Here is a 24,477-nt window from a genome sequence, read left to right as displayed (position 1 = left end):
GTTATGAATACTTAATTTCCAAATTAATGGTTGACCTTATCCATCTAAAAATTCAACATCAAAATGTGTTGAATAAAAATTATGAAATAATACATTCACAAGTGAACAAACGTTTTGAAGACAAAATAAGCTTTCGTGTTAAAAATTTTAAATCCTTGCATAGTAGTAGAAAGCTTGGTCCGCTTCGTGATTGCGTAACACCGATAACGATAATGAAAAACTGAAAAAGTTCAAGAAAACAGCTTCATTAAATGAAAGAACGAGCAATAACTGCATGCAGATTAATGGATATTGGAAAAACGCGATTCTGGTGTCTGATTGTTCAATTTTTTAAGCAGTACATATTACCTACTACTACCTTCTTATGTATACATTAAGTGGAAGAAAAAAAAACGTTAAATTCAACACTGTTATTCTTATTTACTAGCCAAAATTTGGCTGCCAAATTGAAGTAGTAAAGTAGTATACAAGCTCTGGTATTTCACCCAAATAGAAATATAAAATTGAAAAAAAAAAATGAGATTCCTCAGCACAAAATTTTTGTTTCAAAAGGCAATACGAACTACTAAAAAAATAGAGTATAATTAAACAACCGATCAATAATATGACTAACACACATATGAAAGTGTATCGTGTAATATCTCTGGTGTACAGAGAAACGAAACTGGCATCTATAGGAACCTTCCACCTTCGGTAAGTACCTCTACTTATTATTGATAAAAAAAAAAAAAAAAAAAAAAAAAAAACTATTATTCAACATATTTAATTGTTTAGATTTGATTTATATTGATTTGAGCAAATACAGTAGTGTTGTATCGACATTAATTAATGTTATTTAAGTCATTTAAGTAAAAAAATGTTTTTTCTAAGAAAATCAAACAAATTTTAACCACTGAACTGGCAAAAAGAGGTTTTGCGTAATCCTATAAAAATTTAAACATTATTGTTGTCTCTACCAGCTGTAGATAACTAACTACAACAGGTTGTCGCAATCTTAATGAAGAATTTTCTCAACAAACTATATAGTATTGTACTGTTTGTTTATAAACACGAGTCAGAGCAGACAATTTTCGAAAAGTAGCAGAAGAAAAGCATATAATATATATATAGGAGAGGAGCTCTCTCTCCTCCCTTCACTTCTTTTATGTAAACTTTTGCTCCGAAAAACCCGAAAGAGGAGCAGAGACGGCAAAGAGAAAGAGGGAGAGAGCAAAGGCAGAGAGCGCGGAGACGAAACGGCCGCGGGCCTACCTCAGTGTGTGCAGTGCGTTTCTCGCGTGGCAAGCGCACATTCCTCCGTAGCCGTCGTCGTCTACGTCGATCGTAAGTATATATACTTAGTTTCGTTGCACGTCGTCGTTCTCATCACCAAAAGCCGTCTGTCCGCACGTTTTTCCTCTCACCCTTCGGTGCATGCTTCGAATGCCCTTTTTCACCAACGAGCAGACACGGGAACAACCCCCCCCCCATGTTTTTTTTTTTTTTTTTCACTTTCACACATTCCATCATACATGCCGTTTCACTCGGGGGATGCTTTTGCTGGTGGTTTCATTTTAATTTCTTGAAAAATTGTAAGCTAACGAGAGGACGAGGCCGTTATTTCGGAGCTATACTTAATCTCTTTTCTAAGCCAGTCATCTACGGGGTGCAGTGAGTCAGCGTGGGTCTACTGATGCCCATTGGAGCACCACACATCATTTTCTTTCTCTTTTTCGTTGCTCCGAAATTCCTTGGTGCTCCGCCACACTGCCGTTGGTCAGCTGATCGACTACTCGGTGGTGGAGTGCCTGTGTTGGTGTGTGTGATTTTTGGTATAAGCTTAGCAGTCAAACTCGAGGCGTTCGACGAGTTGTTTATCTCATGTGCAACTTATCTCGAACCACGTAAAAAAAAAACTCCGAAACTGACCGATTGTCCGCGTTTTTCTTCTTACCCAACTCGCGTTAGCTCATCAATTCACTGTCCGGATATGTTAATTATTTTATGCTATTCAATAAGCTGCACTCTCGCTTTCAAACGATGATCCGTACTTGCTGCCTCTTCAGTCAATAAACTGAGATTTCATAATTCCTATCTTGTTTGTCTCGAGCCTCATTATCAAAATTTCACCAGAGCGGCAACTCACGAAAATATTCGGCTCTTTCGAAAACTTCACTCAACTTTCACGATGCAAATCATTATACTTGAAAATGTCCAATGAAAAATACTCAAGCTTGTAACTATCCACAGAAAAACTCGGAAAAAAGGAACAGTAGAAAAAAAACAGTCGAAGGAAACATGCTGTTCGCAAGAGGACTGGCCCGCACGTCGGCCACCCTGAAGCAGCAGAACCAGGAGGTAGCCCAGGCAGCGGCGGTGGCCCTGCAGTGCCTGCAAAGCCGAGGCTACGCGGACCACCAGATCCCGGAGAAGCTCCAGGAAGTGCCGACGTCCGCGAATCCGAGGTTCTTCGACATGGTGGAGTACTTCTTCCACAGGGCCTGTCAAATCGTCGAGGACAAGCTCGTCGAGGACGTTGGCAAGAGGTCCCGGATGACCCTGGAGGATCGGAAAAAAAAGGTCAAGGGCATTTTGAAGATGATGGAGCCGTGCGACCACATCCTCGAGACCACCTTTCCGCTGAGACGCGACTCCGGGGACTACGAGCTCATTACCGGGTACAGGGCTCAGCATTCGACCCACAGAGTGCCTTGTAAAGGAGGTAGGCCAAGTAGATCTTTTTTTTTTTTTCTCCCTAATCCTTGTTTGGCCTCCAAAAGGTATACAGGCAAAGCTACTTTTCCAATTTGTCATGTTTGCTTGGTCTACTTACGTTTCTTCAGCTCCACACTTATAATTCTTCACGAAGCAATGCGACCCTAACTTTTTACAGCATAATAAAAAAAAAAAAAAAAAAAAAAAAAAAAAGTAGATGCAAAATCTAAAATATACCATTTACCGAAAACATGTGAAGACCCACACACTGCTTCAATAACGTTCTCAACTATATTATGTGGAATTCCCGAAGATTCAAATAGCTGATTTCTCGAAACCGAGATATACAAGAAACGTAATTAAATTACCAATGATGTTTTGTCCAACTTGCGCGTGCTGCAATACGATGATTCACCGGAAGAAAGCTGAATAGTATTTTTTCTTCTCGATCACCCATATTAAAAAAAAAGTAACCACTTGGCTCGACAACAGATCAGAAACTAACGAGCATGCAAAAGCGCAGACGATAAAAAAAAAAAAAAATTCGCATCACATTACCTCTATCGAGCGCGCCGCACGCGACTTGAGGACGTGCAAAGCTTCGTCGCTCTTGTCTCGCATCGCTAATTCACGCGAAGGTATACGACGCTTTAAAACAGTTTACATGTGGGTTCGTGCACACTTGCAGCATCGATTAAGCAAAACAAGCGCCTTGAGACGATGTCGATAGCACCTGTACTTAAATTCTTATCTTTGAAGTGCATCGGTGAAAAAAAAAAGAAGTTTAGGGCTAAAATAAAAAAGGGCCGAGAACTCTGGCGCGCCTTACTCGACGAACAAAAGCGCCTCGAAAGCTTTCTCCTCTTTTTTTTTGTGTCGCAATCTGTTAACTATCGCTAAACGCCTTGATCTTGACCTCAATTCGATGCGTGTAGTTGCAGGAGCTTGATTGTAGCAAACATTTTTTTTTTTTTTTCTATACGTAAATCCATAACTCGGCTTACTTAACTGTTATACTTTATCAAATATCACAATGATTACCATACGCTCTATATCAAACGGACATCGCGTCAGCAAGTGGAACTAGGCCATACTCTTTTTTCTTTTGATACCCACAACAATTGAGCGCTTGGTTGGGAGAAGCACGGAGTTTTAAACAAATACGTGACCCTAAACAAGCTTATTCACTGCAGTTGTGACAGACTATTAAAACAAAGCCGTGACGTGTTATCGCGTATGCAAAATCCATGATAAATAACACACGGGCATCGATGCGAAAAACGTGATCGGCAAGTGAGAAGAAGATGGCAAAGACCGATCTTTCAAGAGCACTTCACTCGATCGCACGTCGGCCACTTTGAGTTTGTTATAAATCGTCTCGAGGCTGGTGGATTTTTCTTCCTCTCATTGACATTCGGAGTGGACAATGGGTAACCGATCGCCTATATTTATATATTTATGACCGTATCATAAAGGACATATTCAAAGAAATAACTTGTACAGGTGCAATCGGTCATTCTAGTTTTACAGACCGGATTAGCCTCGGATCGGTTTAAGCAATAAAAAAAAAAGAAAAAAAAAATTCTTACAATCAACTCTGTCAAATAGGTCGAGTTACATCATCGTACCCCTTAAAGTGTAATCCACACTCATGTGGGCGTATTAAAATAAGCTAGTGAATTGACGTAGAGTCAAATAGAGAAGAGAACTAAATGTATAAAAGAGACGAGAAGAAGAAAGAAAAAAAAAACTGTTACAGAGACGTGGCTCGAGCACACGTGGTCCATTTTTCTAGCGCAAACAGCCCCACACTGGGTTCTACGCACTCATACATCTTACACCCATTATTTTGTTTTTCTCTTCCCTCCCTTTTTTTTATCATCGCGACATACGATCGTAATAACTCGCTGCACGCGGTCACGTTGATATTTTTCATGTAAATTGCCATTAGTGACATTAACAACTCACGATTCACGTACATATATTCACATAGACGATGCAATTCGCGTTGATTCAATCAATCAGGGGGTATAAACGCATCCCTTATTTGTACCGTTATTTTATCAAACGGCACAACGGAGCTATTGTTGAAACAACTTCGGAAGAGAGGAAGTTAAAAAAAATAACGTCGCGCGCGATAAGCGAGCTTGTTTACCCGATTACGTCTTTGCCTCCGACTTGGATGAGGTATATATAATATATTGTACACACACTCGCGCGCATACGTAACACGAGAGAGAGAGAGAGAGAGAGAGCGGTGACGAGCCTCCTCACGAACTATTAAATTAATAGTATTAATACGACCACCGCGCGAGTACGCACGTACAGAGCTTTGGTCATAGTGTGTATCCCTCTCTCTCTCTCTCTCTCTGAAATTTGAATTATATCGTCCAAGTGCCCGCACTCGGTCTGCGTTTTATAATTTAATGGCCTATATAAGCTCGGATTTTAGAAAGCCACGAGTTTTTCCATTGTCCGGCACACGTATTTTCTCTCGACAAAGTTGAAATCGCTTTACAAGCCCTACTTGTGGGGGTTAGCTTGAACTCATCATAATATTTGTTCGTGTGGTTTCAACCCCAATATTAGATTAGCAAATACTTAACGGATATCTGGGAAAGCATTCGTGATATTCAAAGTAGGTGCGCTGGCGTGCCAAGATACTCGGGCTTCTTGAACCTATGTAAGATGGGAGATATCGAGCGACCGATAAATCGTTTGGCAGAGAGAAAGACGCGTGTCCACATTGAACACACCTGTTTCTTTTTTTTTTTCCGACTTATCTCGATCTTTTTTTGTTTTCCCCACTCACTAGCGCCGAATTTTCGAGAATAGAACCACCGGCGAGCCCGGGCTTTAGAAAATGTATACAACCACGCGGGAGAAATTTACGTAAAAATAGCACCTTTGCTCATATGAAATGTATGATCGATTGTTTCAGGTATCCGCTACTCCCTGGACGTCAGTCGAGACGAGGTGAAGGCCCTGTCCGCCCTGATGACCTTCAAGTGTGCCTGCGTGGACGTGCCGTTCGGCGGCGCCAAGGCTGGCATCAAGATCAATCCCAAGGAGTACTCGGACAACGAGCTCGAGAAGATCACCCGCAGGTTTACCCTCGAGCTCGCCAAGAAGGGCTTTATCGGTACGATTTTCTTCCCCCCCCCCACCCTCTTTGTGTCACAGTATGTTCTTATCTCATTGTCTCTAGGTCCGGGAGTGGATGTGCCGGCTCCGGACATGGGTACAGGTGAGCGTGAGATGTCCTGGATCGCGGACACGTACGCCAAGACGATCGGCCACCTGGACATAAACGCTCATGCCTGTGTCACCGGCAAGCCGATCAACCAGGGTGGAATCCACGGTAGGATTTCGGCCACCGGCCGAGGCGTCTTCCACGGGATCGAGAACTTCATCAACGAGGCCAACTTCATGGGCATGATCGGCACGACGCCCGGCTGGGGTGGCAAGACCTTCATCGTCCAGGGCTTTGGTAATGTCGGCCTACACACGATGCGCTACCTGCACCGTGTTGGCGCCAAGTGCATCGGTGTCATCGAGCACGACGGCTCCATCTACAATCCCAATGGCATCGACCCCAAGGTACATATATTATGGTGCTTCTTTTTATCATGGCTATAGGTTGGTTTTTTTTAAATATACATGAAACTTTTTTTTCGACGCCGGTCTGCAGCTACTCGAGGAGTACCGTCTTGATAACGGCACGGTCGTCGGGTTCCCCCACGCGCAGCCCTACGAGGGTGAGAACCTCATGTTCGAGCCATGCGACATATTCATTCCAGCGGCCATCGAGAAAACCATCACCAAGGACAACGCCCACCTTATTCAGGTATATAGTTGTGAACGTAGCGCCTTTGTACTTGTTCGCTCGAGCGTGATAATTGACGATAACGATGCTACAGTGCAAAATCATCGCCGAGGCTGCCAACGGTCCAACGACGCCCGCGGCCGACAAGATTCTCATTGATAGGAACATTCTCGTCATCCCAGATTTGTTTGTCAACGCCGGCGGTGTCACGGTCTCCTTCTTCGAGTGGCTCAAGGATCTCAACCACGTCTCGTACGGTCGTCTCACCTTCAAATACGAGAGAGAATCGAACTATCACCTACTGGGTAATATTGAGAAACGAAAATTTCGCGTGCTCGTGTATAATGGAATATTTGAAATTCTTATACTTTCTCGACGAAACGTGTGTTACAGAATCCGTGCAGGAATCTCTCGAACGTAGGTTCGGACGCGTGGGCGGTCGGATTCCTGTTACACCCTCCGAGGCCTTCCAAAAAAGAATCTCCGGTGCTTCCGAAAAAGACATCGTGCACTCCGGACTGGACTACACCATGGAGCGATCTGCTAAGGTGAGTTTCGTCAAACATCTGCACGAATCATTGAACCGACGAAAGGATACAGTGAATTGTCGTTTCAGGCCATCATGAGGACAGCGATGAAATACAACCTCGGCTTGGACTTGAGGTCTGCGGCGTACGTGAACTCTATCGAGAAAATCTTTACGACGTATAACGAGGCAGGTTTAGCTTTTTAAGCTCGCGAACCTAAGCGTTGAGCGATGCGAGGATAGGAGAGTAATGTAAACGTAATTGCTAAAACATGCGAAGCCATCGCGTAAGCAGTATTCGTTAAAAATGCATGACGACGTAGGGAAAAAAGAAGAAAATCAAAAAACACACAAGAGAGGCGAAAGCCTTTTTTTAACAGTCGAGATTGTTGCACGCATTTAAAACACAAATTTACAAAGTTGCAAAGTGAGGGTTGTTGCTGTTCTTGTTGTTGATGTTATCCAAGAGTGAATAGAAACCGCGTTTTTTTTCCAAATGAGATAAAGTTACGAGTTTGAACAAAGAAACACGGCTTCGATGTATTTTGCACACCATTACAAGGACACGACTGCTTGATATGATTAACATAGTCATTCAGCGTTTTTAAAAGGAATGAAATCACAATAAACGTATGTAACTATTATTATTATTATACACCGAACAAACGTGTTGAATGTGAAAGCGCATTTTTCGCGTGCATTTTATATATAAATATACAACCACGTATTTATGAATGAATTTTTATCATCAACAGATTTATTGTCGTTTGCGTCGTTTGTTTTTCTCTGTAATTTTTTTTTTTTTTTTTTTTTTCTAACGAAAGTCTCGACAACACCAAACGAACGACTTTGATCTGCGATTTTGAGATTCTGTGCGCAATATAAGAATCCTTATCTAGAATAAAAAAAAAAAAAAAAAAAAAAAAGAAACAATATGAAAGTTACTTAACTGATAACGTACTTGTCTGCCCACGTTCTAATGGCGCAGGTCCACTCGTATTACCTTAATTATAATAACGAATGAGAAATGAACTACACAAAAAAATATTTGTTATGCCGACTGCAGCAGATAATATGTTGAATAAATATTACACACGTTGCAACATAATCTTGAATTGTTTTTTTCATTTTTTTCATACCAAACTTTATTATTTTTTTTTCTTTTTATAAATCATGAAAAATTGTTTAAAATAGCTAAAAGCTCACATTTTCAAATCCATAAAAAAAAAAATTTTTTCTTAAAGGCATTAGCGCGGCTATAAAGCGCGCATACCCAAGCAAAGAACGACACAAGCAAAAAGTGCAAGAGGCGAAGACGGAGGAGGGAAAACAAAAGGTCGACCGGACTACACGTGACGGCACAGCTGATGGTTTTATTGTGTCTGATGACAGAGGATGTAGATCGTCCGCTAAAAAAAAAAAATTGCACAGAACAACGAGCCTACTCGACTCTTGTAAGTTATTAAAACAGCGTGAAACTCCAGCGATGAATCTTTTTTATTATTACCGATTTCTCTCAATTGTATCGTGCAATTGATTTGTTTTTTATCGGCCGTTGAGTGAAGTGGACAAAGAAAGTACATCCTCGTTTTGGCACTCGTGCGATTCTTTCAAGTTCAAGAATATAATATAGGCTCGATAATTTCACGAGATATAGAGATAAAGAATGTACAGTTAACTCTGGTCGCCACGACATAATATATTACTGATCGGTCGTTGACTTATAAAAAAAAAAACCAACAGATTCAGCTGAGTGAAAAAAAAATGTATTCTAAAATTTTCTGAATCACAGTTGTAGTACGTGGGGATTAAACTTAAACAGGTGAATGTTTGATGACAAAACTTGTTTTTGCTCTCAAATCAATAGAGTTGCAACAAAATGATGTACAGATAAGATTTACCTGTATATGATGCACACAGAGAGAGATTAGGATAAAAAAAAAAAAAAAAAAAGATAAGAGCCGCATGTAAAGAGAGGAAAGAAGAGCCGACGCGCACACACATTAATGTACCGTTGCGACTCTTCTCCCCGTATATGTGTAAAAAAAAAAATACACCCATAGGTCGTCTCTTTCCCTCTCTTTAGCGCTTCTTCTTCTTCTTCTTCTTCCAAACCAGTTCCGCTCCTCCTCGTCCGATGTGTGTGCCCTCGCACAGAGTTCGCGAAGACGCACCAGCGCAGATCAGCACTCTACTGCCACGCTGCCAGTTTTGTCTAACGTGGAGATCGCTCGCGACCGGCTTTTTTTCTTTCTCTGGGATTGTTTGTTTATTGATCGAAGAGACCGGTTTTTCCCACCCGCAAGACGATCTTTCAACTTGAGGACAAACTGCATAGTACTCGGCCGAGATGGGCTACTTGAAGTCGGTGGGCACGAGCATCATTTGGATCTACACGGCCCTTGTCGTCATCACCTTTTGGCCTGGACTACGTCCATATGGGGATTTTAAGGAACACGAGTACGTACACGTTGCGCACTTTCAAAAAAAAAAAAAAAAAGAATAAAAAACAATTGTCAACACGTATAAGGTGTCTTGAAGAACATAATGACTAATGGCTTTTCCGTTGGCGTGACTTGTAATTGGAGTTGGTTTCCGTGGAACTACACTTTTCGTTTCATAATCTAAAAGTACACACAAAAAATTTAAATAGTAATGGTGTTACGATGAAAATTAGTACATTTTCGAGGAACGCGGGAGTGTGTAATTTATTACGTTACCATACATAGTAATTTTTTACTATGCTCTCAATGAATTTTTATCACTTATAAAACTGTTTATAATGCGATACAATTAAGATTCTCATTAAAAAAAAAAATATATAAAAACCTCGTTAAATCATAATATTGAACCTTGTCTAGTAATCTTGCAAACTTTGCGCAACAATTTTTTACTAAAGTGGAAAATCATCGTACAATATACTCACAACAGAGAAGGATTCTTTCGATAAAATAGCTAGGCATCCAAAACGCGGATAAAGAGAAAACTTCACTGTCTGAGCTGAAAAAAAAAAAAAAAAATAGGTAAACGACAATAAATTACAATAAGTAAGGTAATTTTACGCGCACGCAACTACAACAGGTACATCGAGCCAAAGGCACTGAGCGGCAATTTAGGGATCAACCAGAGACTCGACGGCGTGGAAAAGCTGTTCGAAGGCCGGGTTCGCGGCCCCGAAGCTTTCGCCCTCCACAAAGGCGAGGTTTACGCCTCCCTGCTCACCGGCGAGATCGTCAAGATAACCAAAGACAAGAAGCTCGAGACTGTCTTCAAAATCAGCGAGCACGGCAAGCACCCCCCAATTTATAACCCACAGTATAACAATAGACCCAAAATCAAATACATTTGTTTTGTTTTTTTCCATCATCACAGACCCAGAGACAAAAACATACCGCAATGGCAGACCACTCGGCCTACAGTTCGACAAGGCAGGCTTCCTGTACGCGGCGGATCTCTTCTTCGGTATCTTCAAGATAGATCTCACCACCAAAAACGCCGAACTGATCGTCGACACGAGGAACAGCAACATCGAGGGTAAACGCGCGGTCGCCAACGACCTCGCGATAGCGAGCAACGGCGACATCTACTGGTCCGACAGCTGCGCTGGTTTCGAGTTCGACGGCACCTTCATGCCTATTGTACTGCTAAATCCGCGCGGCAGGTATATATTTGTCCCTATATATTACATGTATGTATACTAAAACTGTGACATTCAACAAAAACAAAAAAAAAAATGTGTCTCAGGTTGATAAGGTACAGCCCAGAGACAGGTCGCAACGAGGTGCTGGTGCGCAACCTGGGGGTGGCCAACGGGGTCGCTCTGGCGAAAGACGAGAGCTTCGTGCTGGTGGCCGAGTGTCAACTCGCCCGCATCGTCAAGTATCACTTGAAGGGGGCGAAAGCCGGTCGGCACGAGGTGTTCGCCGAGGCACTGCCGGGTTTCCCCGACAACATAACCCCCGACGGTGGCGAGGGCTTCCTGGTGGCTCTGCCCATGTACACCGACGCGGTCAACTGGTCGTACCTCACCCTGCTGGGCCGGCACTTTTACGTCCGGAAGTGCCTCGTCCGGCTGATCTACGTGCTCCGGGCGCCCTTCGAGTACTTCCACATGCTCTACCCGGCTTACGATCCGGCGCCCATGGTGCAGGCCGTCAACGGGTTCTTCAATGGGTTCATGGTAGGGAAGACCGCGGCGGTGCTCAGGTTGGACGCGAACGGTAAAGTTACGGACGCGGCGTACGATATGAGCGGGCGCATGCCGGGACTGAGCGCGGCCCACGTTTTTGGGAACGAGCTCTGGCTCGGATCGTACATGGCTCAGCACATAGGCAAGATACCCTTGAAACAGGCCCTACCGACTCTGGGGCGCTGATCTGGTGCAAGGGCTTTGGTTACTTTTTTTGGTCGTACTGTGAGCTTTCGATATATTTATTTATATATATATAGTATGTATATATTATTAATACGAAAAAGTATTAGATCTATCAAAGTACGTTATGTATGAATAAAAAGAAGAGTCGCCTGCGATAAGCTTGTTGATACGTTTCTTTCTCGGGATTAAAACAAAGGGTGTGCTGTAAGGTAAACCAGACCAAGCTGAAGATGAATATTGTATCCCCATGACATTAACTTCATTATTGTGTAGGCGGTGTACTGTGCAAATATGTGCATATTTTTATTTTGTTTATTTTGATTCTTAAAAATCGCGTGATTTTATGTACTATTTTACATGTACGTGTGTACTAATAAACGAAATCTAGTCACAGATGAATACATGCGCTCTCTAAATTTTTTTCTTCTTTTCAATCTTTACAAGCGAATAAATTTTAAATATAGAAATTGGAATGATTTTTTTCTATTTAAAGAAAATCCTACAAAATGTGTGTCTCTCAAACATTATCATAATTTTGTAAACCATTGTATTAAATATTTTAATTGGGGTCTGCCGTATACTGGAGTAAATAAATAAAATAATCATTCTTTATACTAAATGTGTATACATAAATATCTTTTTAATAAAGGTCGAATGAAAATTATCTTTTGTTTTCTTTTGATTCACTGGAATTTACGTTTGATTATTGTTTCTACTTACCATTTAATATAAAAATTTGATATTATACTTGATTATGATACACATATCACAAGTGTGCGCATCAATGACATTCACACTAGAACACAATAATATGATTACATCATTATACGTACCATTTATTCTAGTCTCAACATTTAACTTGCTGCCTCTCACAAAGTACATCAAGCATTAATGAACCTTTTTTTAATTCTCATTTCCGAGGGCAAGGGGACATAGTACGCTCGATCTATTTTTTTTTTAACAGGAATAATCGATGAATCAGAAGAAGCTTCCTACCCCTTTTTATGCACGACAAGAGTTAAGATAAATGTTTCCTTGACGTTTCATCAGTACTTGAACATGTGCACGCACAAACTTTACGAGAAACATAACATAATAATTGCAAATGAAAACAAAAAAAAATATTTTACATCGTTCTAATGGATGAATACTTAATAGGTGTGCAAATCGAACTACTCTTCAAAATATAAATAATAAAATAGTTTTTAAAAAATGAAAATTTTTATACACAAAGCAAATATTTAGATTAACAGAACTTACTTGTAAGTACTCCAATGTGGTGTAGTATAATATGTGATCGACCCTTTAGCACACATTAATACAAATGTATATAATATGTAGAATCACATTACAGATTCAATTGCTGGAATAATACCACACTAAGTACATGTTAGGTATTCTTTTTTATTGATAAAATTTTCGACAATTCTAAGAAAATTTACTAGTAGATACTTACATATGAACTTCACCTTCGTGGCACGACCTAATCTCTCCATAAAAAAATAATGCTATACCGTATATATGCAATTGCAGGGTCTTATTTACTTATTTTTCCCAAAAATCGAAATTGAAAAAACAGTTATTTAGTAGTTACAGCCTGAAGTGTGTGACAGTATAGCCTTGCATCCCTAGCACCAGGTAGTACTCTCGCAGCAATGCAGCGTTCGCAATTTCGCCGCTCGCTGTGTATACTTATACTTCTGAATTCTGAATTCTATATACGGAAACTGATTAGCTGATAGGTACTGAGATTTCTTTGCTGAGAGAGAGGTGCGACGTGCGAGAGAGATAAAAAGAAAACAAGTGTCAAAATTTGCCTCGCCTCAGTAATTATTGTATTTTTTCTCACGTGTACTTCACTACTTTACTTTAGGTTGTATAGCTTAGTAATTTGGTATAGGTACCTGCTTCCGCCATTTTCTCACTTCCACAGATGGAGTTCCACTTCGAGTCACTCTCGAGAGAGGTGGCAAACTCGCAGTTCCTATACCTACGTAGTGTCATCAGGTGTTTGGTAGTGTCCACCGGCCGGCAGGGCAGAGCAGCGCAAAACCATCTTCACGAAGAAGAATATTGCGTTGCCAAGGATTTCTCGAGTCGCTCGTCGAGTGTTGTGTGTTTTTCTTTCGCGAGTTTGTCTTATTGATGAAAAGCGACAACACCGCTCAATGTACAAGGTACACCTGAAACAAAAGAAAACGAGAGAGAGAAAACAGCAAAGGTTCGGACACTCCTCTCGCACACTACGTCAAGAAGTTTCGCTTCGTCTGTTGTGACGATGTCCAGCAGCAGCAGCAGCTTCACGTACAGGCACAGTAGACCTGGGCCTTTATGTTCAAAAGTAAGTACTTATTTAATATAAATACTTACATGGACTACATTTGGCGACAGACTAATTGGTTGATCGGCTTTTTCACACTTACGTTAGACTGTTGTTGTAGACAATGTGTAGGGCATAAAATAGACAATTCAGTAGGTTGAATTTTGTCTATTGCCATGAATGATTAGTTTTTCATAACAATTTTTAAGATTCTAAAGCCATGGGTTAGAGGAAAAGATATATTTTGACTACCTTGTGTTGCCATTGATTTTTTAAAACTAGAAATAAATATAATTTACACTTATAAATCATTTGGTATCGGTTTGGGGGTCTTGTGATAGAAAGTTTTTAGTTTTGTAAAGATAGATTTTCAAAATTTAGCAACTTTTTAAATGTTTTAATCATACTATTTGGTCTAGGAATGTAGCCATTTATTTTATCATGCAGTCATGCTCGTACTCACTTAGTGATTTTTTTATTTTCTTTAGATGGTTGCGCTTAACGAAAGAAAAGAAAAGAAACCAGTGCTGCCTCTTGTGACACCACCAAAACTACGAAAAGCGGTGCACAAAATTATGACTAAGTATCACAAAAATCCTTTTTATCAACCTATTGATCTGGTCCATAAGGTGATAACCAAATTAAACTTAAAGAATATAGTTTCTGAGAGAAGGAGGGTAAAGCTATTGATTAATAAGTGGATCGACACTAACACGGAGGTAATTAGTTGGCATCAATCGATTTTTTGAAATTTGTCTAATAAATAATGATGGTCTTTGATTCTCTGCCGCCAAAGGCTAGCAAGGGCAGTGGACAGCAAGGCGATTCCAAAAAAGAAGTGATCAAAGAAGCTCAACAATTAGGTAAACAATTTCAAACATTCCTTTTGAGTTGTACTTTTAATAATCAATTCTGTTTTTTCAGCTCATACTATTAATGAAAACCAAGAACCTAAAGTCACGATTCAAAATGAAAACCCAGCAAAAGATGATGCAATGGAAGTTAAAGAATCCGCGGCCAGTGTGGAAAAAGACAAGGATATCTCCATAGGAGCTTTGACTCAGCTGCTGTTGGAAAATAAAAATAAAATTGACAAAGATTTAATCAGTCAGCTAGCAAAAGAGTCGGAAAAAGAGCCGGAAACAGCGGTGCCATCCTGTACGTGTAAAGGAAGTCAAGAGAAAATAATCATAGATTTAACCGAAGAAGAGGAACCACAAGTCAAGGTGGAAATAAAAGATGAAGTATCAAGTAGCCAATTAGTTACTTTAGTGGATTCTACAAAGTAAGTAATTGTGTAAATTAATTTAAATATATTGAATTAAAACGAAATTTTAATATCAAAAAATTCCTTTTTCAGGATTAGTACGCCTCAAGTACAACCACAAGAGAATAACATTCAACCAGTTTCCCAAGAATCTTATGCTGAGTTGTGCAATCAGTGGTACAATCAGTGGTACTATTGGTATTGGTACCAAGCTGGGTACACTCAGTACCCAAATGGGTACCAGTACTAAAGATTTTTTGATCAACCACAAATTTCTATGTTATGTGTTGATTGCGTTAAACTTATTTTACTAAGTAAAAAAAAAAAACATGTACGTTTGTAAGTATATTTGTGAAAAGAATTTTGTGACAAGTATTGTGAATGTTCGTGTGCAATGTGTGTATATATATATATATGTGTTTGAGTAAACATTTTTTGTAAAAAAACCATAATCTTTTTTACTTAAATCTATAATTTATTTGTAGAAATATAAATTATCCTATTTTAAAATTCGTTGATTATTGCACATGAGAAAAATACGATCAGTACAAAAGTTCCATCGGATGCTATTTATATAACTTTATCACAATGTCGTCACAAGCATTGGCCTTCGTGCTGGTTGCACCACTCGGGAGCAAGGGCATCCGGGTGCACGGCTCTCCTGCCGAGTCGGTCGATGTGCGCCTGCAGCCGTGGCTCGGCATCGGCGGTGCCCATCTTCGAAGCCGGTGGGTCGCTCCAGAGCCTCTCGGCGACAGCAGCCGTCCTCGGCCAAACGCGCGAGTGCAGAGAACCTTGGTTAACGTATTCTCCCCACATGGCCGCCTCGCCTCCCAGGACACCCGGCTATAAGCATCGATCAAAGAGGTGAATATAGCGTAGGCAGCGAAAAGTTATTGCGCACAGCGGTGTATACGTTACTTTTTGAGGAATGATGTTTTTGTAGGCGTCGCGCCAGGTATGGTACTTTGTTATGCCCCAGAAGCCATGGTCCAGATACCAGGCGTCCTTGGTTGAAATGATGAGCTTGTAGCCGAGATCCAGCAGCCTCTGGTTGAGATCTTTGTCCGCCTCCACCCAAGTCTGCACAATGAACTTGCTCTTGTCCAAGTACGTCTCTATAAGCTCTGGACTGGTGAGCTGCGAGCTCCAAATTATGGCTTTGTCCATGTTCTTGTCCAAGCCCTCTTGGTTGAGAATCTCAAGCTGCTTGTTGTGCACGTACGACCAGATCTTCAGAAAGTCCTCGTTGCTGCGTCCCAATCCTATTTCTGACATCCCCGTGACAATCTCCTCCGATGAATTCCAGCAGTTTATAAATAGCTAGTAATATATTATATTGTTTGTTATAAAAATCGAATCTTGTGCTTGCAGGTACGAAAAGTGTCGACAAACCTCGTCACCACCAAGGTGCATCATGCCGTTTCTTCCAAAGGTCCCGAGCAGCTCTTTGTACAGAGTCCTCAGCACATCGTAAAGATCCTTGTTCATCGGATTGAGTTGGCCACAGGGAGGTTGGATGCAGTACTGCCGCCAGGGCTGCTGATTGACGCAGACAACGAGATTTCCCTTGTTCTGAGCTGGACCCCACTCCCAGCCGGCACATGCGTGAGACGGTGAATCGATTTCCAGGATCACTCTGACCCCCCTTGAGTTGGCGTACTTTTTGATTTTCTGCATGTCATCCACGGTATAGATGGACTCTGGCCCGTAAGCTCCATACCTATGTTCTCCAAGAAAATTAATTGAAACGAAAGGCTATTTTGTATTTCACAGTTATAAGCTCTACTCACACGGACATGAGAGGCAAGCTCTTGATCTCGAGGGGAAAGCTTTGGCTGTCGGTGGCGTGCCAGTGGAGAACGTTCATCTTGGATGCGGCGAGGCCGTCGATCGTGCGCAAAATGTCGTCAACCGGCAAAAAGTTCCTCCCGGTGTCGATCAGCAGACCTCGATGAGGAAACACCGGCTTGTCTTTTACCCAAGCGTAGTTGATCATTACGAGTTCTGTGCTGTTTGCTGTTTTTATCGATGGGACTATGAGCTGGGACAGGGTTTCCAGGCCATGGCGCAACCCGTAGACCGTTTGCGACTCGATGAAAACTTTTATCTGATAGGACGTTTCTGCGTACGGAGAAAAAAAAAGGTATGAAATTGTTTCCTTTGCTTTTAAACTTTAAAGTGAAAACTCACCCGGGATTCTCAGATCGTAGCTCTCGTTTGTCTCCCAGTCGAGGTCAAGACTGGAGGACTTGACTGTCAAGTACACCACGATTTGCCTGTCTACTGGACTGCATTCCAAGCCACCGCAGGTTGATTTGACGTTTTTCAAAAACACCTCGACTGCCTCGGACGCAAAGACTCGCGCGGGCTCCTCAAGCTCGTCGTTCATGTACACAAACATAAAGTTCCTCGGATGGACAGGAACGTACTGGGGACACAAAAATTCCGCGAGCGTTGAAAAATAGAAAATTCCGGGCTATAGAGACTCACGTTAGTGCCCATGGTCACCAGTCCAGTTGGAATCGGCCAGAGGCCAGAAGTCTTCGAGCAAACGAGCCGGCAGGCTTGCAAGCTGCCGTGCTGGCCTATACCGATCAGGCGATCGGACTCGATCGGTTGATCCGTTCGCTCGCACCGGTTGCCCGCCTTGCACTCGTACACCCTTAAAAAACTACCAAAAACAATTTTTTAATTTGACGAAAAAAAAGATAATAAACAATGGACTTACGGCTGTTGCCGAGCAGCATTTCGAGCATCGCTGTAACTTCCTGTCAGCAATGATAGGACGACCAAGACTACGGAAGAGCGCATCTTTTCCCGCGATCGAATCTGAATCACGAGAAACAGGTTTAACGTTTCAATTAACGACTCAGTAGTCGGTGCTCCACTGGATCGAATCGAGAGCACACTGTGCATCTCAATTGTTTGCCTTTTATTTTGTACGAGCAGCGATGAGTATTTTGTTGATTATAATATGACTTTTGTTTGGACGAAGATAACGCGTTTGCGCGATAAACGCAACGATGCCGACTGAACGTGCATCAACTTATAATCCGCAACTTTTTTTTTTTTTAAACTCGATACGTCAAACGCTCGATCTCGAATTGATTCAATCTGCGTGTATAAGCTCACCGAGACGGCCAAATTGAATGTTCTACCCTCAACGATGATCGGATGTTTATGTATATCGCGCGCGTGCATGAAAAATGTTACAAGCCCAAAGATTCGTGAACGACTTTTCTCCTTCGCCAGTCGCTGCCGGCCTCGTTATTTACCCTCCCAACATGGACACTGCCACCTGTGTTTACGAGAGTAATTTTGGAAAACAAAGTAAAATACACACTCCATCCACCCCCTTTTTTTTCCTACCTCGTTCAATTAGCATATTTCCCCTTTGGAGTCGTGTCTTGAGGGGTTTGTTCATTTTTTCTCATTTCTAAGACACTGGTGAAAAAAACAAAAGTCGGATTGCCGTTGGCGCGCGTCACCGGCTACTATATTTCCGTTATCAAAAGAGGATCAACCGCAAGGGAGTCTGAGAGAAACAAAAGTATCGAGTCCGCCGCGGCTATTTTTGCGCTCTCGGTGTACAGCCTATTAAGATGTCGCGGGCGCTTTTACCCAAAGGGCACGAGGCTAAATTAAACTTGCGCACGCACGTTTATTCTTCAAATAAACAATTGAGTTGTAAAGCTCCGAGTGGTCGTAATATTGATTTTCAAGCACCTCCGCCAACAACTGTATAGGTCGTGGACAATTATTAACGAGCTGCAACGTATATATATATGTACTCTTTTCGCACAGCACATCACTTATACACGAGGCAAAAGAGGGAAGGAGGGTGTATACTTTTGATGGGTATATCGCGTCGGTCGACTCATCGACAGTGAAGAATCGCTTGTTTTTGTTCGACTTGCAACAACAACTCACCTTGAAACAACAGCAATCGAGCAAATATTGGGATTACCGTTATGCGCGTCGCGTCCTCCGATATAACGTTATCGAGGCCTGATAAGCAAACCCGTTAACTAGATCTCACGAGGTGTGCGATCGCGCGCGCGGGTATACTTGTGCGTGCAATAACGTTGTACATACTGCAACATATTATGCACGGGTCGCCCGTCGCGCGCCAACTGAGCCGCTCACTCTCGACGCTCGACAATACTTGTATGTATATATTTTTTACACGTACAGCTCGTTGTCGTCTTCTTTGGATATATAAGCGACTATACGTGATGCACGTTTGAACATACTTTTTTTTTTTTTTTTTTTTTTTTTAACTATGAGCAACGTAATTTTTTAATCTGTTTCCTCGCGCACCCGCACGAAGAGAGTCCTTACACATGTATACTGTAAAAATGGAAAATGTATTTTCCTATTGTGTGTCTCGGGTTTGAAATTATTATACCTTTTACAGGTGCACTCTCAATGCAACATTGTATATCTAATGATCCCACAATCATCAAAGGAAGAAGATAGAAAACAAAAACAAAGTGATCGACTCATCTTCCATCCAATCGACAATGTACTATCACTGAGCGACCCAATTCTTTGAATCAAAGAAAATTTCTTTTTACCCTCATTCCGGTTAAATATTTTCTCATGAGTAAAAAAGTACAAGTTAATTGAAAATAATATTTTATTAAATTAAAATTTTCCTTTTTTTAATTACGAATTTCTCATTTAGTTGTACGAAATGTTTCATTTGGACCGACTAAATTTGTTTCAATTAAAAGAAAATATTCAACGGAATGAGGGTAAAGAAATTGTCTTTGATTCAAAGAATTGGGTTGCTCAGTGATATCCACTCGTGAGTTGTACACCGTCCATTGTGATGCTCGTCATGGTATTCCTTCCTTGTGGGTATATAATTACCCGGGGAGAAGATGAAAGAGAAACACACGCATTTTTGCCGAGCTCGCTCGCTATAGTGGGTGTACCGCGATGATGATGATACGCTCGATCCACCGGCATCGAGTATAGTAACGAGAGAATATCGCCTTTGCCTCTCGAGTATATATATATATATGTACATATTATATAGGTAAGTAGGTAATACATATATATCCCATCATGTGCAGAGATGAGACGAAGGAAGGAAAGAAAGGCACCGGTGGCAGGGGTATTTAGCCAATTGAGGTCGCGGCTGCACCTCCGCCGTTGGACTCGACGATGACGGAGAAACTTCTTTCTCCCGCTCGCTTTGCTCCTTTGTTTGTTAATTGCAGTTTTTTCTTTCCTTCGTTCGAAAAAAACATGAAAAAAAAAAAAAAGTGCTTTGAAGTAAGGGAAATCAGTGTAGTCCGGAAAAGATAAATAAATTCGTGCTGGTGCGCGATAAGTATACGGCTATCGCAAGGCCAACTTAACGCAGCTCAAATGTTTTTGCGATAACCGCTTTGTTGTTCTGGAAAAACCAACGCGTCTCTCTACGTATATAGTTTTATTGCGGGTTGAGACTAAACGAAATAGAAATAAAGAAAGTCACGTGTAATAAAACAGCGATTTGTATCAATGTAAGGCAAACCGAGAGGAAAAAATAAAAGGAGGAGCGGAATAGGCACGCGCAAATTGCCGCCTCGTTACGTGCGATTTGCGGTGTGTTATTTTATGTGTTTGTACCGACGCCTCGTAACTGTCGTGTCTGTGTCCCGTGTCCTTTTGTGTGCGCTTGTCGAGATGGTAAATCTGTGATTTGGAAAGAAGAAAAAAAAAAAAAACAATTGAGAGAATGTATCTACTGTTGGGTTTACCCGGATGTATGCCACTTTCTCGGTGTACACCTATTACTCATTTACATGACAATGACTGTGATTTGTAACGTCAAAAGCATTTTTCTGGAAAAAAAAAAAAAAAACTTTGGCTGATTCTCACTTGTGGTGATACTTGAGTATAATACAACGGGGAAAAAACATTTCGCGACTATGAAAAAATAAATGTTTTTTTTTTAAATTCAAGAGTACAAGAGTGAGCAAAAAAAAAAAAAAAGACGTGTGTTATATACCAGTAAAATTTTATTTCAACGCCTATTTTGTTTACTCGTATATCCATACATAGGCGCATATATATATATATATCTTTATCGCTCTATCCACATTGTTTGATTTTTTTTCTTTTACTTCTTAACAATTACATATACCTAACAACTATACAACTTATTACAACCTGTTGCACCCTGAAATATCCGAGCTTCCCTAACATATTGTATATATATGTATGGTACTATATATATATTCCATACGCGCATCCATGCATTTTTTAATTTATTTATATATAACGTAAACGGCTCTCGTTCGTTATTCAACAAGTAAAAAAATCATCGAACGCATCGCTAATACACACAACACTCGCGCGCGCACATCCTCGGCAAATTTTTTCCGGGTACAATATATGTATATAGCCTCTTACATCAATCGCATGCGTTTTATTTACACTCGCTGCAAACTGCACATACATAATATATTATGTGCATTCAGTAACTCACCGCTAGAGACTAGAAAATAATTGTTTTTCATTAAGTAAATTTATATACGCGACCTTGAGATCTTCCGTATCCACACATATGCGCAAACGCACGCGTATACCATTGTGTTGTATATCATATACGTGACATCATATACTTTCTTATACTTATTGCTTTTTCACACTCTGCGCAGACAATAGGAGTAAAAGTATTTGTAATGTTCAATTTGTACACACAGAGACGCGCGCGCGTACGACGGTATATATACTGCGAGTAGTTAATGTCCAACTTCCGCATCGCCGTCTCGTTCCTCGGTATAATTATATATTATATGTACACTGCGCGTGGAGTGTAGATGAGGGTATATTCACAATAGAGTCAGAAAAAAAAAAAAAAAAAAAAAAAAAAAAAACTCGACTAGAGACAAAACTTATTTCTCACTCGAAGTACCGCGCACTGTCCCATCGAATAAGACAGTGGGCATCGGTGGAAAAAAAAAAGGTCCCCGAGCCATTACTTGTTGGGCCCGTTGAGCGTGACGTCGAGCGGCTCGTCGGGCGAGTGCAGGGCGCCCGGCGACGGACTGAGATCGGCCGGCAACTGGTGCTGCAGAAGATGGTGGTGATGAGGATGATGATGATGGTGGTGGTGGAGCTGTTGCTGCTGTAGGTGATGGTGGAAGAGTTGGTGCGGCGGCGGGGGCGGTGGTACAAGCCGAAGTAGCGACAGGGGCCCGCCGGTCTTGTTAACGGTCAAGTCGATCTCCGCCTCCTGGGGCGGCCGGTGGTGGACCGGCGATCGGGAACTCTCGCTCTCCGACGAGGACGACACGGCCGAAGGACTCGCCGAACCACGCGACGGCGAACCACCGCAGCCGCAACCCAACGAACGCTCCGGGGATCGGTTGGTCGTCTCCACCAAAGACACGGCACCGTAACTACGTTTTAGAGCAAAACATTATGTTTATCATGATTTTTGTACACCCGTCAATACAAGCCACCTGTCACGAGCTTCTTTTTTTTTTTTTTTTTTTTTTTTCAACCCAATTGGCACACACATTCTCAAGGTCTCTTGTAGAGTTCTTACTTCTAAAACTTTCCTCTTTCAGATGGGCATTGCAAGTCTACAAGAAGTCTTGAGAAAATGCGTTCACTGGGAAGATGATTGAGATCAATCATCCAGCGTATTGTACTGTTTTTTTTTTTTTTTTTTTTTTCATTTAGTACAACGCAACACTTGATAGTAAATTTTTGTTTCCAGTAACATTCACCCCGTACTTGAAAAAGAAAGAAAAAAAAAAAAATGCTGTACTACATGATCGGTAAAACTCAGGAGCAAAAGGCTGGGGATCGGTAGGTATAGACAACGTGCCCAATGTACCGAAGGTCGTAGGAGGGGGATGTAAAAGCGACAAACCCGTGAGGCGGCGGTAGCGGCGGCAGACCGATCCTGTAGTCCCTGCACTGTACGGGCGGCGCACCGACGTCGGGAACCTTGTCCGTCGCAGTTGGCACACTCGTGGTCGTCGTCGTGGACGTGGTCGTGGTGACGAGTGTTGTGGTCGTTGAGTTCTGCTGTTGAGCCACACTACCGATCTGGGCCGGAGGGTGATGCTGAGGCGGCGAGGCAGCGTCCCCGCGATCCTGAGGTGCGGGTGGCCGGAGGAGGAGAGGCGCCGCGCTACCCAGGCCCAAACAGCGCATACGCCACGCGTCCTGGAGTAACTGGAGCCGGGCCTGCTTGCGCCACTTGGCCCGACGATTTTGAAACCAGACCTGCACCCAAAATCACCCCAACCCGTGTCACCAAAGGATTATCCTACCAAGGGAGAGTGGAGCTACAGCGACCCACGTACCTGAACTCGGGCCTCCGACAGGGAGATCCTCAGGGCGACCTCCTCCCGGAGAAAGACGTCCGGGTAGTGGGTCTTCTGAAAGAGCGACTCGAGCTCCTGGAGCTGCTGGGGCGTGAATGTCGTGCGGTTCCGTCTCTGCGAAAAGGGAAGAGCAAGTATAGAGATTCACACTTACCCCTTTACATATTCTTCTTTGTATATAAGTATGTTTAAGGTGGAGAAATGGCCCGAAATCGGATCAAAGAGAGAAAAGAAACGTACACTGACCTGACGACGACGTCCGAACATGTACTCGGTGAGGAGGTCAGCTTGGGGTCCCAGCGGCGACAGGTAGGGCCCAGCCATTGTACTCGCGCTAACCGATCGAGTTGAGTATATATATATATATGTATATACCGACGTAAGTATATGCTCGTGCGTCGAGTCACTCGGAGCCCGCGCGGCAAGGCCGAACTGAAGGACCGCTCGGCATGGCTGTTGGCCGAAACCCGTGGGCTTTTGGAATAAAAAGCGCGTGTGCGCGCGCTACGGACGGGGTGGACTCGCGCAAGGGGGTGGCTCGCCCAGCCTCGCTATTGGTCCACTCCCAAGCCCGAGGGGGCGGGAATTCAATGCTACCCCTCTTCTCGACGCGCCGTTGGGTTATCTACGTATATTTATACGTACAGAGAGCGCATCTCCGTTTTGCATGTGTGTGTATCTATCTAATTTTTTTTTTTTCTTTTTTCTACGCGTCACGATTCATGTGTAATGTTTGAGGGCGTCGCTGACCGCTCGAATTGATTTACTCTAATTTGGCTCTGCTTTTTTTCTTTTTCGGAGTTTTTTCCTCCCCCCCTCGGTGCGATGTGTGGATAGGGTTTTTTTCGTACCCGCGTTGCGTGAATTTTCGGCCGGCTCGGGTTCGCGTCGTCACCTTCGCGATTTCACGTTTCGATTGAATTTTTTTTTTTTTTTGGCCCAATGTGGTGTTTTTTTCCCTCCCGTTCCTACTCTTTCTTCCATTCGCTTGTGCACGACTGCTGCTGCGCTTGTTATATGTGCTTTCAGTGGGGTGGATTGGATGAAAAATTATCGAAGAAGGGCGATACTGCAAATATTGATAATAAGTGATAATTGGAACTTGTGCCCTTTGAAGCGTGATGATT

The 24,477-nt window shown here is 42.2% G+C and overlaps 5 protein-coding genes across 5 annotated transcripts; 3 read left to right on the top strand and 2 right to left on the bottom strand.

Annotated features, from left to right (window-relative positions):
- The first annotated feature begins 1,217 nt into the window (after positions 1 to 1,217).
- Positions 1,218 to 7,859, top strand: Gdh (glutamate dehydrogenase, mitochondrial). Its single transcript, XM_023390817.2, has 8 exons — positions 1,218 to 1,323; positions 2,230 to 2,701; positions 5,636 to 5,836; positions 5,903 to 6,294; positions 6,386 to 6,541; positions 6,615 to 6,825; positions 6,914 to 7,068; positions 7,137 to 7,859. Exons 2-8 carry the CDS (start codon positions 2,278 to 2,280, stop codon positions 7,251 to 7,253), a joined length of 1,656 nt encoding a protein of 551 aa, XP_023246585.1. The 5' UTR covers positions 1,218 to 1,323; positions 2,230 to 2,277; the 3' UTR covers positions 7,254 to 7,859.
- Positions 7,860 to 8,777: 918 nt separating this feature from the next.
- LOC106642683 (adipocyte plasma membrane-associated protein Hemomucin-like) lies at positions 8,778 to 12,085 on the top strand. Its single transcript, XM_014357524.2, has 4 exons — positions 8,778 to 9,506; positions 10,128 to 10,333; positions 10,419 to 10,707; positions 10,791 to 12,085. The coding sequence occupies exons 1-4, from the start codon at positions 9,397 to 9,399 to the stop codon at positions 11,419 to 11,421; spliced, it is 1,236 nt and encodes a 411-aa protein (XP_014213010.2). The 5' UTR covers positions 8,778 to 9,396; the 3' UTR covers positions 11,422 to 12,085.
- Positions 12,086 to 13,344: 1,259 nt separating this feature from the next.
- LOC106642656 (uncharacterized) lies at positions 13,345 to 15,404 on the top strand. The gene is made up of 5 exons (XM_014357495.2): positions 13,345 to 13,762; positions 14,230 to 14,460; positions 14,538 to 14,604; positions 14,666 to 15,026; positions 15,102 to 15,404. The coding sequence occupies exons 1-5, from the start codon at positions 13,700 to 13,702 to the stop codon at positions 15,256 to 15,258; spliced, it is 879 nt and encodes a 292-aa protein (XP_014212981.2). The 5' UTR covers positions 13,345 to 13,699; the 3' UTR covers positions 15,259 to 15,404.
- A 107-nt stretch (positions 15,405 to 15,511) lies between these two features.
- On the bottom strand, positions 15,512 to 21,663 carry LOC106642678 (chitooligosaccharidolytic beta-N-acetylglucosaminidase). Its single transcript, XM_089595284.1, has 8 exons — positions 21,496 to 21,663; positions 17,740 to 17,840; positions 17,502 to 17,682; positions 17,202 to 17,439; positions 16,802 to 17,132; positions 16,404 to 16,731; positions 15,930 to 16,331; positions 15,512 to 15,854 (listed from the first exon to the last, which is right to left on the bottom strand). The coding sequence occupies exons 2-8, from the start codon at positions 17,820 to 17,822 to the stop codon at positions 15,603 to 15,605; spliced, it is 1,815 nt and encodes a 604-aa protein (XP_089451410.1). The 5' UTR covers positions 17,823 to 17,840; positions 21,496 to 21,663; the 3' UTR covers positions 15,512 to 15,602.
- Positions 21,664 to 21,987: 324 nt separating this feature from the next.
- LOC106642657 (uncharacterized) lies at positions 21,988 to 23,726 on the bottom strand. Its single transcript, XM_089595494.1, has 4 exons — positions 23,597 to 23,726; positions 23,330 to 23,464; positions 22,891 to 23,249; positions 21,988 to 22,411 (listed from the first exon to the last, which is right to left on the bottom strand). Exons 1-4 carry the CDS (start codon positions 23,672 to 23,674, stop codon positions 21,988 to 21,990), a joined length of 996 nt encoding a protein of 331 aa, XP_089451620.1. The 5' UTR covers positions 23,675 to 23,726.
- Positions 23,727 to 24,477: the final 751 nt, after the last annotated feature.

Source organism: Copidosoma floridanum, unplaced genomic scaffold, assembly GCF_036245765.1.
Source record: "Copidosoma floridanum isolate Cflo_tuat_1 unplaced genomic scaffold, Cflo_Japanese_pri ptg000025l, whole genome shotgun sequence".
NCBI classification, from domain to species: Eukaryota; Metazoa; Arthropoda; class Insecta; order Hymenoptera; family Encyrtidae; genus Copidosoma; species Copidosoma floridanum.
The sequence above is the reverse complement of the archived record's forward strand: the minus strand, read 5'-3'. Positions and strand labels throughout refer to the sequence as shown.

Coding starts and splice junctions, on each gene's coding strand:
- LOC106642683 (XM_014357524.2), top strand. CDS start 9,397: ATGGGCTACTTGAAGTCGGTGGGCACGAGCATCATTTGGATCTACACG. Junction 9,507..10,127: donor GGGGATTTTAAGGAACACGA/GTACGTACACGT, acceptor CAACTACAACAG/GTACATCGAGCCAAAGGCAC. Junction 10,708..10,790: donor CTGCTAAATCCGCGCGGCAG/GTATATATTTGT, acceptor AATGTGTCTCAG/GTTGATAAGGTACAGCCCAG.
- LOC106642657 (XM_089595494.1), bottom strand. CDS start 23,674: ATGGCTGGGCCCTACCTGTCGCCGCTGGGACCCCAAGCTGACCTCCTC. Junction 23,250..23,329: donor TGTCGGAGGCCCGAGTTCAG/GTACGTGGGTCG, acceptor TTTTGGGTGCAG/GTCTGGTTTCAAAATCGTCG. Junction 22,412..22,890: donor CCGCTACCGCCGCCTCACGG/GTTTGTCGCTTT, acceptor TCTAAAACGTAG/TTACGGTGCCGTGTCTTTGG.
- LOC106642656 (XM_014357495.2), top strand. CDS start 13,700: ATGTCCAGCAGCAGCAGCAGCTTCACGTACAGGCACAGTAGACCTGGG. Junction 13,763..14,229: donor CTGGGCCTTTATGTTCAAAA/GTAAGTACTTAT, acceptor TATTTTCTTTAG/ATGGTTGCGCTTAACGAAAG. Junction 14,461..14,537: donor GGATCGACACTAACACGGAG/GTAATTAGTTGG, acceptor CTGCCGCCAAAG/GCTAGCAAGGGCAGTGGACA.
- LOC106642678 (XM_089595284.1), bottom strand. CDS start 17,822: ATGCGCTCTTCCGTAGTCTTGGTCGTCCTATCATTGCTGACAGGAAGT. Junction 17,683..17,739: donor AATGCTGCTCGGCAACAGCC/GTAAGTCCATTG, acceptor TGTTTTTGGTAG/TTTTTTAAGGGTGTACGAGT. Junction 17,133..17,201: donor CTACGATCTGAGAATCCCGG/GTGAGTTTTCAC, acceptor CTCCGTACGCAG/AAACGTCCTATCAGATAAAA.
- Gdh (XM_023390817.2), top strand. CDS start 2,278: ATGCTGTTCGCAAGAGGACTGGCCCGCACGTCGGCCACCCTGAAGCAG. Junction 5,837..5,902: donor CGCCAAGAAGGGCTTTATCG/GTACGATTTTCT, acceptor CATTGTCTCTAG/GTCCGGGAGTGGATGTGCCG. Junction 6,542..6,614: donor ACAACGCCCACCTTATTCAG/GTATATAGTTGT, acceptor ACGATGCTACAG/TGCAAAATCATCGCCGAGGC.